Raw genomic sequence first — 13,491 nt, forward strand, 5'->3', positions numbered from 1 at the left:
TGTAACCCTTGCTTACCAACACACAGGCAGGTTTGAAATTAGCATAATTTATGTTATTCATAACTAATTACAACGATTGAAACTGTTGAATTTGACACTCCTAACGCCTGCTGGGATGTGTGTTCACTCAACAGGTGTCAGGAGGCCTACTATATATTTTAAGTCAATTGCAGAACACTCATGTTTACAATCACCATATTGCATTCAATGTCAGTCGAATGTCGCTGCACATTTGACAATAGACGAATACACACATTGTTATCTATTTGCCAAAATGTATACACACTAAATCAGGAAATTGTTTTACTATTGATGAATTATTTGTATGTGTGGTTAAGATAATTATAGGCAGTTTATTCCACTTAATTCTTCTCAATATGATACATGATGATTTTAAACATTTGTTTTATAATGGGCACTATTGGAGCAGCAAGCTTATATCTCCAACCTGGTGCTGGAAGTTTGTAGATCAAGTTTCCGGGCAGAATTGTCTCCCTTTGACCACACTCAGTTTCCTTATGTCTACCACTCACTTTCAGTTGCAATGATGATCTGTTTGTAGGAAGGTGGAGCTAGTGTGTTCACAGGATTCGCAGGATTCAAGTCAAATGCATCCACAGCAAGTTTTGGCGGGGCTCTTTTCACAGACAAAAACAAAAATGGTTCAAATTCAGGAAAGACTGATTCTGTAAAAAGTGAGAATGGTGGCAGTAAATCCGAATCGGAATTCTTAATGAACTTGAAAAGTTTGAACCAGAGTGTGGTGACTTGGATTGAACAGCATGTGGAAAAGAACCCATTCTGTATATTGACTCCGATATTCAAAGATTATGAGAAACATTTGGAGGAATTGGAGAAGGAAAAGAAGAAAGATGCGAAGCCCACTTCTGACTCTACAAAAGGTGAAGAGCCTGCCAAGGAGAAGAAACTGGAAACAGGTAAGAAACTTGGACAGGCAACTGCCCCTTAGAGAAAGGACTGTTAGTAATGTGAAATTACATCGCCTCTTACAACCAGCATTGGTTGCTGAGGACCTATTTTTCAACTGGGATCCGGGGTGGGTGGAGGTGGAGATTCGGGGTGGGTGGAGGTGGAGGTGGAGATCCGGGGTGGGTGGAGGTGGAGGTGGAGATCCGGGGTGGGTGGTGGTGGAGATCCGGGGTGGGTGGAGGTGGAGATCCGGGGTGGGTGGAGGTGGAGATCCGGGGTGGGTGGGGGTGGAGATTCGGGGTGCGTGGAGGTGGAGGTGGAGATCCGGGGTGGGTGGAGGTGGAGATCCGGGGTGGGTGGGGGTGGAGATCCGGGGTGTGTGGAGGTGGAGATCCGGGGTGGGTGGTGGTGGAGATTCGGGGTGGGTGGAGGTGGAGATCCGGTGGTGGGTGGAGGTGGAGATCCGGGGTGGGTGGAGGTGGAGATCCGGGGTGCGTGGGGGTGGAGATCCGGTGTGTGTGGAGGTGGAGATCTGGGGTAGGTGGTGGTGGAGATCCGGGGTGCGTGGAGGTGGAGATCCGGGGTGGGTGGAGGTGGAGATCCGGGATGGAGATCCGGTGGAGGTGGAGATCCGGGGTGGGTGGAGGTGGAGATCCGGGGTGCGTGGGGGTGGAGATCCGGGGTGGGTGGAGGTGGAGATCCGGGGTGGGTGGAGGTGGAGATCCGGGGTGGGTGGAGGTGGAGATCCGGGGTGGGTGGAGATGGAGATCCGGGGTTGGGGGAGGTGGAGATCCGGGGTTGGGGGAGGTGGAGATCCGGGGTGGGTGGAGGTGGAGTTTCGGGTTGGGTGGAGGTGGAGATTCGGGGTGGGTGGAGGTGGAGATTCGGGGTGGGTGGAGGTGGAGATCCGGGGTGGGTGGGGGTGGAGATTCGGGGTGCGTGGAGGTGGAGATCCGGGGTGGGTGGAGGTGGAGATTCGGGGTGGGTGGGGGTGGAGATCCGGGGTGGGTGGAGGTGGAGATCCGGGGTGGGTGGAGGTGGAGATTCGGGGTGGGTGGAGGTGGAGATTCGGGGTGGGTGGGGGTGGAGATCCGGGGTGGGTGGAGGTGGAGATCTGGGGTGCGTGGAGGTGGAGATCCGGGGTGGGTGGAGATTCGGGGTGGGTGGAGGTGGAGATTCGGTGTGGGTGGAGGTGGATATCCGGGGTGGGTAGGTGGAGAGAGGAGGTAAAATACTGAGATACACTGAAGTCTGTTGTGAAAATGGGGTGATTAGTAAATTGGATGGTCAGACTCGGTGACTTGGTTGATTTTGTGTCATTATGCACTGTTATGACAGTGTTGGGCATTACTCAAAATATCAACCTCGGCAGTCTGCAGTGATATAGCTGGAATATTGTCGACCGCGTTGAAACAAACCCCATTCACTCCCTTCCTTTTGTGCATAGTGCACTCACTTCTCAACTTGTAACGTCAAAGGTATAATGATCGTGTGCCCATGTTCACATTAGCAGGTACAATTACTGGAGGGTTCAAGTTGCCTAGCAATGGATTTGGACAGTTGGGTTCTACTGCTAGCAGCTTTGGCGGCTCTGCACCAGGGAATGGTGGCTTCTCTGGCTTCAACTTCACCAAAAGTAGCAGCGCCTCAGTTGGAAGCTTCGCCTTTGGGTCCACCTCTGTTCCCAAGACCAATACCGATGCAGGTAAGAGGTTCAGTTGAAAAGTCTTTTCAGGGCGTCACAATCGCTGTGCAGAATGGCGTCCCTCAGCCATGCCTTGATCCCTTACCCGTTTAGTGTTGAGGTCACTTCATGGCTTAAAGTTTTCTTGTAATGGATATAAACTCCACACGAATCCTTGACGGTGAATGTAAGCCCCTGGAGGAGGGAAATTAGGGAGTTATTCTGAGGAAATAACTCCTTTATGGGTTTACCCTAGAAAAGTCAAACCTTTATTTATAACAAAGTAACTTCGAAAGAGGTTTATAAGTCATGCCTAAAGCCTAGAATCGAGTCCCCACATTGGTACAATGACCTCTGTTCAGCCACTGTTTTTATTTGGGCAGTGTATTGAATATAGTCACAGGACATTTGATGGGAATGAATGTTTGCTATGAACTTACTGGGTCTTTTACCTTTTGTATTGTAAGTATTTTCCTATCTCATAGTAAACAGCCTTTTAATATGCATCCAATGTGGATTTTTGACTGGTTTTTCACATGCTAATTCAATGACATGAATCAAACCTACAACCTCACATGTTGTAGTATTGTAACCAATTGAGTCACCATTTAAGGTGATGAAAGGCTGTTCTACCTTACATGCCATGACTTCAGTTGTCTACATGTTGCACATAGTCTTTCTCTCGCCTGCTGTTGAATATGTTTTATACCACAACTACTGTATTGTTTCACTGTAAGGTATACTGTCAATGTTTTCTTGTTATCCCCCGCCACGAAGGGGACAAATTTTCTCAAAAACTATTTTAGTCAGAGAAATGAAATTTAACACACTGATGGTACTGGTCATGATCTCAAATGAGTTTGAAAATTGGTGTTGTAAATTAATGTTTGACAGAGTTATGTCCCTTGTTTCGTGCTTTTTCAACTAAGTGGCATACTGGGTGAAATGGAGACATGTTTTCTCAGTAACTAATTAAGTTACATGAATGAAAGTTTGCATGCTTATCTAAGAGAGAACTTCAAAAGTCAAGACTGAGTTCGAAAATTGGTCATGTCAATTATTAATTTTACATAGTTATGGCCCTTGATCCATGTTGATGGGGCCACGGGTGGCCCAGTCGTCTAAGGCGCCGCGATTCGCTGTGCAGAGTTGCATCCCTTGGGCACGCCAGAAACCAATGATTGTGGGTTAAAAAACCCGGTTCACACCGATTATGTTTCTAGGTTTGTCAGCACCATACCCGTGCTCGTGGGTTTTACCGAAGTGGTAAACGTCTGAGACCTGCATCACTTCGGGCTTTCCTCCCACATTAAGCTGACACGCCGTGATATGACTGGAATACTGTTAAAAGCGGCATTAAACCCAACTCACTCACTCAATCACTGATCCACGTTGTCATGGCATTGTTTTTGCAGTTAGCTTATCTAAGAGATACTTTCCCCGAGAAGGTGCCTTTTTGTGTGTATTAATTTCACATTTAATCATTTTTTCTGGTGACACAAAGCGGTCCAAGTTGCGGATGTCTTCTTAAGACTTTATAGGACTCTTTTTTGTAGTTTGTATTCACTATATGAATAGACAAAATTCTAATGTGCCCCATGGCAGGGGCTAGTGATAATGCTGTTTTCTTGTTCTTTTTTTGGTATTTCTTGCTTTTAGATGGTTCAAATTTAGTAAAGATGCTCCTCGGTATTGGTTGAAAATGAAAAACCTCAAAAAGTAAAAGCATTGAGCTTCTCCGTTGCAAGGGGTTTGCATTTTCCACCCAAACCTTGGAGTGAGTGACTGTATCTGATCCCCCCGCCCGTGTTGCAGGTGGCGATGAGGAGTATGTTCCTCCTACAGCTGAAGTCAGTGAAGTCAAGGAGCCCGACTCCTTCTACAGCAAGAGGTGAGCATCCACCTTCATGGACATAACCACACTGGGCTGTCCCCATCACACCCTGTGTGATTGCCTTTAAAAGTAGGTCTTCACTACCCCTTGTTTGTCTTCCCACAGAATAGGTCCCCAGTACCCCATCCCCTCATAGAATTGATCGCCACATTTGTGTCCTGCAGATGTAAGCTGTATGTGTTTGTGTGTCCTACAGGTGTAAGCTGTGTGTGTTTGTGTGTCCTGCAGGTGTAAGCTATGTGTGTTTGTGTGTCCTGTAGGTGTAAGCTGTGTGTGTTTGTGTGTCCTACAGGTGTAAGCTGTGTGTGTTTCTGTGTCCAGTAGGTGTAAGCTGTGTGTGTTTGTGTCCTACAGGTGTAAGCTATGTGTGTTTCTGTGTCCAGTAGGTGTAAGCTATGTGTGTTTGTGTGTCCTACAGGTGTAAGCTATGTGTGTTTGTGTGTCCTGTAGGTGTAAGCTATGTGTGTTTCTGTGTCCTGTAGGTGTAAGCTGTGTGTGTTTGTGTGTCCTACAGGTGTAAGCTGTGTGTGTTTCTGTGTCCTACAGGTGTAAGCTGTGTGTGTTTCTGTGTCCTACAGGTGTAAGCTGTGTGTGTTTGTGTGTCCTACAGGTGTAAGCTGTGTGTGTTTGTGTGTCCTACAGGTGTAAGCTGTGTGTGTTTCTGTGTCCTACAGGTGTAAGCTGTGTGTGTTTCTGTGTCCTGCAGGTGTAAGCTGTGTGTGTTTCTGTGTCCTGCAGGTGTAAGCTATGTGTGTTTCTGTGTCCTACAGGTGTAAGCTATGTGTGTTTGTGTGTCCTACAGGTGTAAGCTATGTGTGTTTCTGTGTCCTGCAGGTGTAAGCTATGTGTGTTTGTGTGTCCTACAGGTGTAAGCTATGTGTGTTTCTGTGTCCTGTAGGTGTAAGCTATGTGTGTTTCTGTGTCCTACAGGTGTAAGCTGTGTGTGTTTCTGTGTCCTACAGGTGTAAGCTGTGTGTGTTTCTGTGTCCTACAGGTGTAAGCTATGTGTGTTTCTGTGTCCTGCAGGTGTAAGCTGTGTGTGTTTCTGTGTCCTGCAGGTGTAAGCTATGTGTTTGTGTGTCCTACAGGTGTAAGCTATGTGTGTTTCTGTGTCCTGTAGGTGTAAGCTGTGTGTGTTTCTGTGTCCTGCAGGTGTAAGCTGTGTGTGTTTCTGTGTCCTACAGGTGTAAGCTATGTGTGTTTCTGTGTCCTACAGGTGTAAGCTGTGTGTGTTCGTGTGTCCTACAGGTGTAAGCTGTATGTGTTCGTGTGTCCTGCAGGTGTAAGCTGTATGTGTTCGTGTGTCCTACAGGTGTAAGCTGTGTGTGTTTGTGTGTCCTACAGGTGTAAGCTATGTGTGTTTGTGTGTCCTGTAGGTGTAAGCTATGTGTGTTTGTGTGTCCTACAGGTGTAAGCTGTGTGTGTTTGTGTGTCCTGTAGGTGTAAGCTGTGTGTGTTTCTGTGTCCTGCAGGTGTAAGCTGTGTGTGTTTCTGTGTCCTGCAGGTGTAAGCTGTGTGTGTTTCTGTGTCCTACAGGTGTAAGCTGTGTGTGTTTCTGTGTCCTGCAGGTGTAAGCTATGTGTGTTTCTGTGTCCTGCAGGTGTAAGCTATGTGTGTTTGTGTGTCCTGCAGGTGTAAGCTATGTGTGTTTCTGTGTCCTGTAGGTGTAAGCTATGTGTGTTTCTGTGTCCTGCAGGTGTAAGCTATGTGTGTTTCTGTGTCCTGTAGGTGTAAGCTATGTGTGTTTCTGTGTCCTACAGGTGTAAGCTATGTGTGTTTCTGTGTCCTGTAGGTGTAAGCTGTGTGTGTTTGTGTGTCCTACAGGTGTAAGCTGTGTGTGTTTGTGTGTCCTGCAGGTGTAAGCTGTGTGTGTTTGTGTGTCCTACAGGTGTAAGCTATGTGTGTTTGTGTGTCCTGCAGGTGTAAGCTATGTGTGTTTGTGTGTCCTACAGGTGTAAGCTATGTGTGTTTGTGTGTCCTACAGGTGTAAGCTATGTGTGTTTGTGTGTCCTACAGGTGTAAGCTATGTGTGTTTCTGTGTCCTGCAGGTGTAAGCTATGTGTGTTTGTGTGTCCTGCAGGTGTAAGCTATGTGTGTTTGTGTGTCCTACAGGTGTAAGCTATGTGTGTTTCTGTGTCCTGCAGGTGTAAGCTATGTGTGTTTCTGTGTCCTACAGGTGTAAGCTATGTGTGTTTGTGTGTCCTACAGGTGTAAGCTATGTGTGTTTCTGTGTCCTGCAGGTGTAAGCTATGTGTGTTTCTGTGTCCTGCAGGTGTAAGCTATGTGTGTTTCTGTGTCCTACAGGTGTAAGCTGTGTGTGTTCGTGTGTCCTACAGGTGTAAGCTGTATGTGTTCGTGTGTCCTACAGGTGTAAGCTGTATGTGTTCGTGTGTCCTACAGGTGTAAGCTGTGTGTGTTTGTGTGTCCTACAGGTGTAAGCTATGTGTGTTTGTGTGTCCTACAGGTGTAAGCTATGTGTGTTTCTGTGTCCTGCAGGTGTAAGCTATGTGTGTTTGTGTGTCCTGCAGGTGTAAGCTATGTGTGTTTCTGTGTCCTGCAGGTGTAAGCTATGTGTGTTTCTGTGTCCTGCAGGTGTAAGCTATGTGTGTTTCTGTGTCCTACAGGTGTAAGCTGTGTGTGTTCGTGTGTCCTACAGGTGTAAGCTGTATGTGTTCGTGTGTCCTACAGGTGTAAGCTGTGTGTGTTTGTGTGTCCTACAGGTGTAAGCTATGTGTGTTTGTGTGTCCTGCAGGTGTAAGCTATGTGTGTTTCTGTGTCCTGCAGGTGTAAGCTATGTGTGTTTCTGTGTCCTGCAGGTGTAAGCTATGTGTGTTTCTGTGTCCTACAGGTGTAAGCTGTGTGTGTTCGTGTGTCCTACAGGTGTAAGCTGTATGTGTTCGTGTGTCCTACAGGTGTAAGCTGTATGTGTTCGTGTGTCCTACAGGTGTAAGCTGTGTGTGTTTGTGTGTCCTACAGGTGTAAGCTATGTGTGTTTGTGTGTCCTACAGGTGTAAGCTATGTGTGTTTCTGTGTCCTGCAGGTGTAAGCTATGTGTGTTTGTGTGTCCTGCAGGTGTAAGCTATGTGTGTTTCTGTGTCCTGCAGGTGTAAGCTATGTGTGTTTCTGTGTCCTGCAGGTGTAAGCTATGTGTGTTTCTGTGTCCTACAGGTGTAAGCTGTGTGTGTTCGTGTGTCCTACAGGTGTAAGCTGTATGTGTTCGTGTGTCCTGCAGGTGTAAGCTGTATGTGTTCGTGTGTCCTACAGGTGTAAACTGTGTGTGTTCGTGTGTCCTACAGGTGTAAGCTGTATGTGTTCGTGTGTCCTACAGGTGTAAACTGTGTGTGTTCGTGTGTCCTACAGATGTAAGCTGTATGTGTTCGTGTGTCCTACAGATGTAAGCTGTATGTGTTCGTGTGTCCTACAGATGTAAGCTGTATGTGTTCGTGTGTCCTACAGATGTAAGCTGTATGTGTTCGTGTGTCCTACAGGTGTAAGCTGTATGTGTTCGTGTGTCCTACAGGTGTAAACTGTGTGTGTTCGTGTGTCCTACAGGTGTAAGCTGTATGTGTTCGTGTGTCCTACAGGTGTAAGCTGTATGTGTTTGTGTGTCCTACAGGTGTAAACTGTATGTGTTTGTGTGTCCTACAGGTGTAAGCTGTGTGTGTTTGTGTGTCCTACAGGTGTAAACTGTATGTGTTTGTGTGTCCTGCAGGTGTAAACTGTATGTGTTTGTGTGTCCTGCAGGTGTAAGCTGTGTGTGTTCATGTGTCCTGCAGGTGTAAGCTGTATGTGTTCATGTGTCCTACAGGTGTAAGCTGTGTGTGTTCATGTGTCCTACAGGTGTAAGTTGTTCTACCAGAAGGATGAGAAGTGGGTGGAACGTGGCGTGGGCAACCTGCATCTCAAGAAGGCCAGTGACAAGCTGCAACTGATAATCCGAGCAGACACAAACCTTGGTACGACTTTCAATTTTTGTTACATCATCAGTAGGGGTATCCAAGCACACGAAGCATGGATTCTTGTAATCAGGAGCAACATGTGGCTATGTAGTCATGGTATCTGGGTTGTAGCTGGATTGTATTTTAGATTAAGAATAGTCCCCAATCCCTCAAAACACCTTTTGATACCTCGCTGTGTCAACATCTGACATGCCCACAATACTTGAAACATGTAATTATGTGTGTCCCTCATCGCCATTCAGAACTGCCTTTATTCGCTATATACAGAAATAACATGTTCCAAAAGCTTCAGGGGGCACGGGTGGCCCAGTCGTCTAAGGCGCCGCGATTCGCTGTGCAGAGTTGCGTCCCTTGGGCAGGCCAGAAACCTATGATTGTGGGTTCGAATCCCGGTTCGCCCCATTATGTTTCTAGGTTTGTCAGCACCATACCCATGCTCGTGGGTTTCACCGATTGGTAAACATCTGAGACCTGCATCACTTCGGGCTTTCCTCCCACATTAAGCTGACACGCCGCGATATAACTTGAATACTGTTAAAAGCGGCATTAAACCCAACTCACTCACTCACTCACTCACTCACTGCAAAAGCTTCAAGAATTAAGAAGCCTCCACACGTTTGAGTCAATTAGAAAGTTCTATTGATTTGGAGTGTTCGATCATGACAGAGAGCTACCCAATCAGAGAAACAGATCTGATTGTAATGAATTGATGTGGGATGGTGGCCCAGATTATACATGGTGCCCAGATGTCATGGATGGTTGCCCAGGTGGTCTGGATGTTTGCCCAGATGGTCCAGATGGTTGCCCAGATGTCATGGATGGTTGCCCAGATGTCATGGATGGTTGCCCAGATGGCATGGATGGTTGCCCAGATGTCATGGATGGTTGCCCAGATGGTATTGATGGTTGCCCAGATGTCATGGATGGTTGCCCAGATGGTATTGATGGTTGCCCAGATGGCATGGACGGTTGTCCAGATGGCATGGACGGTTGCCCAGATGTCATGGACGGTTGCCCAGATGGCATGGACGGTTGCCCAGATGTCATGGATGGTTGCCCAGATGGTATTGATGGTTGCCCAGATGTCATGGATGGTTGCCCAGATGGTATTGATGGTTGCCCAGATGGCATGGACGGTTGTCCAGATGGCATGGATGGTTGTCCAGATGGCATGGACGGTTGTCCAGATGGCATGGACGGTTGTCCAGATTGTATTGATGGTTGCGCAGATGGCATGGATGGTTGCCCAGATGGCATGGACGGTTGCCCAGATGGTCCAGATGGTTGCCCAGATGGCATTGATGGTTGCCCAGATGGCATGGACGGTTGTCCAGATTGTATTAATGGTTGCCCAGATGGCATGGATGGTTGCCCAGATGGCATGGATGGTTGCCCAAATGGCATAGATGGTTGCCCAGATTGTGTCATGTTGCCCAGATGGTGTAGATGTCAGCCAGGGCCTTCAACAACTTATGTCCCAGGTAGCCATTCACTTGCTCAGTTGAATATATGTCAATAAAAATAGCTAATACATGACGAATAAAACATAGATGCATAGTAACAGCCTGATTGCCTTATTTTGAATGGCAGTAATTCTCTGGTACAAACTGTACATCACACTCTTGTATGACATTTAACCATTTTTTGTGTTCTTTTACAGGAAGCATTATGCTGAATATTATCATGTCAGAATCTATGACAGTCAAGAAGCAAGGAAAAAATAATGTGTTCTTTGTGTGCATCCCTAACCCGCCCTTTGACGTGAAGGCAGCCAGTGACAAGCCATATCCAATTCTGCTTCGTGTCAAGACTTCAGAAGATGCTGAAGAACTTATCTCAAAGATAGAAGAAAACACAAAATAACACTTGTTGAGCAGTGCGTTTGAAGGCTTCTCTGTGATGGCTGTTATGATATAGCAAATAAATTCTTATTAATTTGTTTGGAAAGCATTGTTGAAAATAGTTGTTCAGTATTGTTTGGAGATTATCGATATCACATCACAATGTATGTATAACTTTCCAATGAGATTGGTCACAAATAGATGAAGAAATTTCAGTCCATTTTCAACATGAGTTTTACCATTCTGACTTTCATCCGTGTGCTCGTGTGGTAAATGACATGGACCTGATCTTGAACAGTAGCTCGCTTTGACCATACACTAGGGATGTTTCTTCGTGAAGCCAAGGATAGTTATATCTGTACTCAACAAGATAGAGGTTTACACTCAGCATGACTCGAATACCCTGCAAGGGCTGACATGACACACAGGCATTGAGTTCTCCATCAGGTGGTTAGGGATGTCAAATAACAGTGTTTGGGGAAACTTTGAGCTTTTCAGAGGGTCTTTTCTATATATTTGGGATAGTTCCTTTTGCTTAGTGATGTCAGGAGAAACATGTCTCATTGATTCTGATAATGCTGTCCCTATAACTATTTGCAGAATAAGTAAGACGTTTTCAGACACAAGTTAAATTATTGGTTGACCATCGTACAGTAAACAGTTGTTTTATTTTTTTACCTTTGTATTAATGGTCTGTATAATATACATGAATACTGTGTATTTTTCATATCTTCAACCCACATGGATTTATTGAAATGTGTGTGTCTGGCAGATGTCGCCAATCCTTGACGCCCATTTTCCCAAGCCCAAAAAACTTAACCATCTGTAGGCTCTTTTTTTGCACAATCTATGAACCCGTCTGCCCAATCTTCCCATCCAGGACCCCAACCCTCCCAATCCGTGAACCCTCATCTGTAAAATTCCAAGTTGCAGTTCCATTTGTAAACTTTGCCACCATGTGTGTTTCTACTGAGCGAGGATGAATGATGCTGTTGTATTTCTTGCCTTTCTGCTCATGTCTTGCATCATGTGTTTGACCTGTCTCCATCACGAGGACTCCTGCGTTGTGTTTGACGTGTCTCCATCATGAGCACATGTATGTGATTACTTGCTGTTTGTCATCACATTTGTCATCTTGACATATTCCTTCCTACATTTTGACTAAGAAGTGAAAGATCACCAGGCTCAAAATCCCTACATTTTCATACGTAGTATTAACTTTCTTCTTGTTTTTTTGCGTGTTTTTTTCTCTCAAATCAATTTATTTTGACAATTAAAATCGTACATACATGTGCAAATGTAATGCTGGTTCTTTCATAAGAATCACGTTTGAAAACTAGACTTAAGACATTCTTGATTCTCAGGCTGTGTGTTATTATTTGTTGGCAAATTGTCGGAGTCAGTAAAATAAATGACATTTTATTTATGATAACCAGGTTAGTCATTGAGATGTGTACAACAAGAATATGACATGTAGTCGCCAATGAAACATCTAACCAGCCTGCACCAGGTTTTCAATGGTAAGTTTTCTTGGAACTGTTTCTGTGTATTTCCCCGAGCCATTTCTGTAGGGATGTGAAATTACAAATCCATGTCTCTAAGGCATGTGTATTTTGACTTGTTGCTAGAAATGAAATCTCTGGTGTGATCTTCCTTTACTATTACTTTCTTCTGTTTGCCTGTATAATTGTGTGTGTGATTTGGAGGATACGGTGGACATGGATGCTGCTATGCTGGCTGCTCCTGCTTTTCGTCGTATCATGGAGCATTGTGAGAGTTTTGTTGTATCGGTGGAAGTATGTATGCTCAGTAAAATAAAGTTCAGTAATGTTGAAAGTTATTGCATGCAGATATGGACATCTACATAATTGTAAAGAATTTTTATGTGTCAGTCAAATGTTAGGCAAATATTTGTGCTTGATAACAGTTACTGATTTAACACAAGCTGCCATTGCGAAGATGGATTGCAGCCTTGTTCTCCCAGATGTGTAGTACAGTGTCTCATACCTCTTGTAAAAGCTACATATTTTAATATACTGCTTTAAGGTTGATATTTCAAACTAGATTTTATTCTATCTCACGACTTATTGTTAATTGCAAAAATTCTTGGTGCAACATGTCAATAAATGTTTAAACAAACCGGATGACTTTGTTGTTCTGGATGTAATTGCATGGGCACATGGTTATCAGAGTTGTCTCCCTTGGATCATGACGTGAAGTGAAGTTGCACAAGTTAGTCGATCTCCAGATCATAACAGTTTTCAAAACCCCTGGTTCCATTATCAATAAATGTTGTATTACTAATTAGCAATAGTTTGGGAGCAGCTATGTCTATGTCATTACTGGTGGGGTGATCTCGTGGTTTGGCATTCAGTCGTCAAGCTAAGAACACAGGTTGAGTTGCCCAAATGGGTACAAAGTCCAGACTTGAGTCCCGCACAATGATGCTGGACTAAAAGAAATTTAAAACCAAACTAGCTTACCAACAGCCCAAAAATATCCAAGCTTTTGGGTTGTCGATAATTATTTGCCATTTGACCTCCGAACAAGGCACAATCCAACAGGTCAGAGAACGATGTAGGTTACATACCCAGATCTGATGGCACACAAAAAAATCTTTCTTTTTTTAATTGTATCAGAACAGAAACCATTAATCAAGTAATAACATTACGAGAGTTCATCATAGATGTCATGTCTTATCTCATCAATGTGACATTATCTTGTGGGTCTTCTGTCCATCTTGCTTCATTGGATGATCCACAAACACATCCAATCCATATCTTGTCCTCATAACAAGTTTAACTTGTCTCTGACTGCATCCAAATAAAAAAAAAGTACTTTCAAAAGTTAAGAAAGCAAAGCAGCACATTACAAGCATGAAAAAAAATGTCTTCTCTTTAGAGTGAGTGGTGGGGCAGGCTAGTGGTTATAGAGTTCTTTTGCCAAGTGGAAAGGCCTGGGTTTGGTTCCCCACATTGGCCCAGTGTCGTGTCCCAGGTTTGCTTGTGTATCTCTGGTACTTATGTCTGCCCAGCATCCAACAGCCTGTAAACATCTCTGAAAGTGAAATAGTTAAAGACGAAACGTGGGATGTGCAGGGAGTGGTTGGTGTGCTGGGAGATATGCGGGTAGTGGTAGCTGGGAGATATGCAGGTAGTGGTTGGTGTGCTGGGAGATATGCAG

The 13,491-nt window shown here is 45.0% G+C and overlaps 1 protein-coding gene across 3 annotated transcripts in view; it reads left to right on the top strand.

The window, feature by feature from the left end:
* The window catches only part of LOC124130057 (nuclear pore complex protein Nup50-like), a 29,727-nt gene extending 17,280 nt beyond the window's left edge, over positions 1-12,447 (top strand). For 2 of the 3 annotated variants that reach the window (XM_048386327.1, XM_048386326.1), the window contains exons 4-8: positions 563-938; positions 2,441-2,635; positions 4,430-4,505; positions 8,349-8,464; positions 10,128-12,447. In XM_048386327.1, coding sequence (XP_048242284.1) covers positions 563-938; positions 2,441-2,635; positions 4,430-4,505; positions 8,349-8,464; positions 10,128-10,330 — 966 coding nt within the window. In that variant the 3' untranslated portion in view covers positions 10,331-12,447. The remainder of the gene's footprint in view (positions 1-562; positions 939-2,440; positions 2,636-4,429; positions 4,506-8,348; positions 8,465-10,127) is intronic. The other variant, XM_048386328.1, reaches the window with a different exon arrangement.
* Positions 12,448-13,491: the final 1,044 nt, after the last annotated feature.

The sequence above is a fragment of the Haliotis rufescens genome, unplaced genomic scaffold (assembly GCF_023055435.1).
Source record: "Haliotis rufescens isolate VD_foot unplaced genomic scaffold, xgHalRufe1.0.p SCAF_6, whole genome shotgun sequence".
In the NCBI taxonomy this organism is placed as follows: domain Eukaryota; kingdom Metazoa; phylum Mollusca; class Gastropoda; order Lepetellida; family Haliotidae; genus Haliotis; species Haliotis rufescens.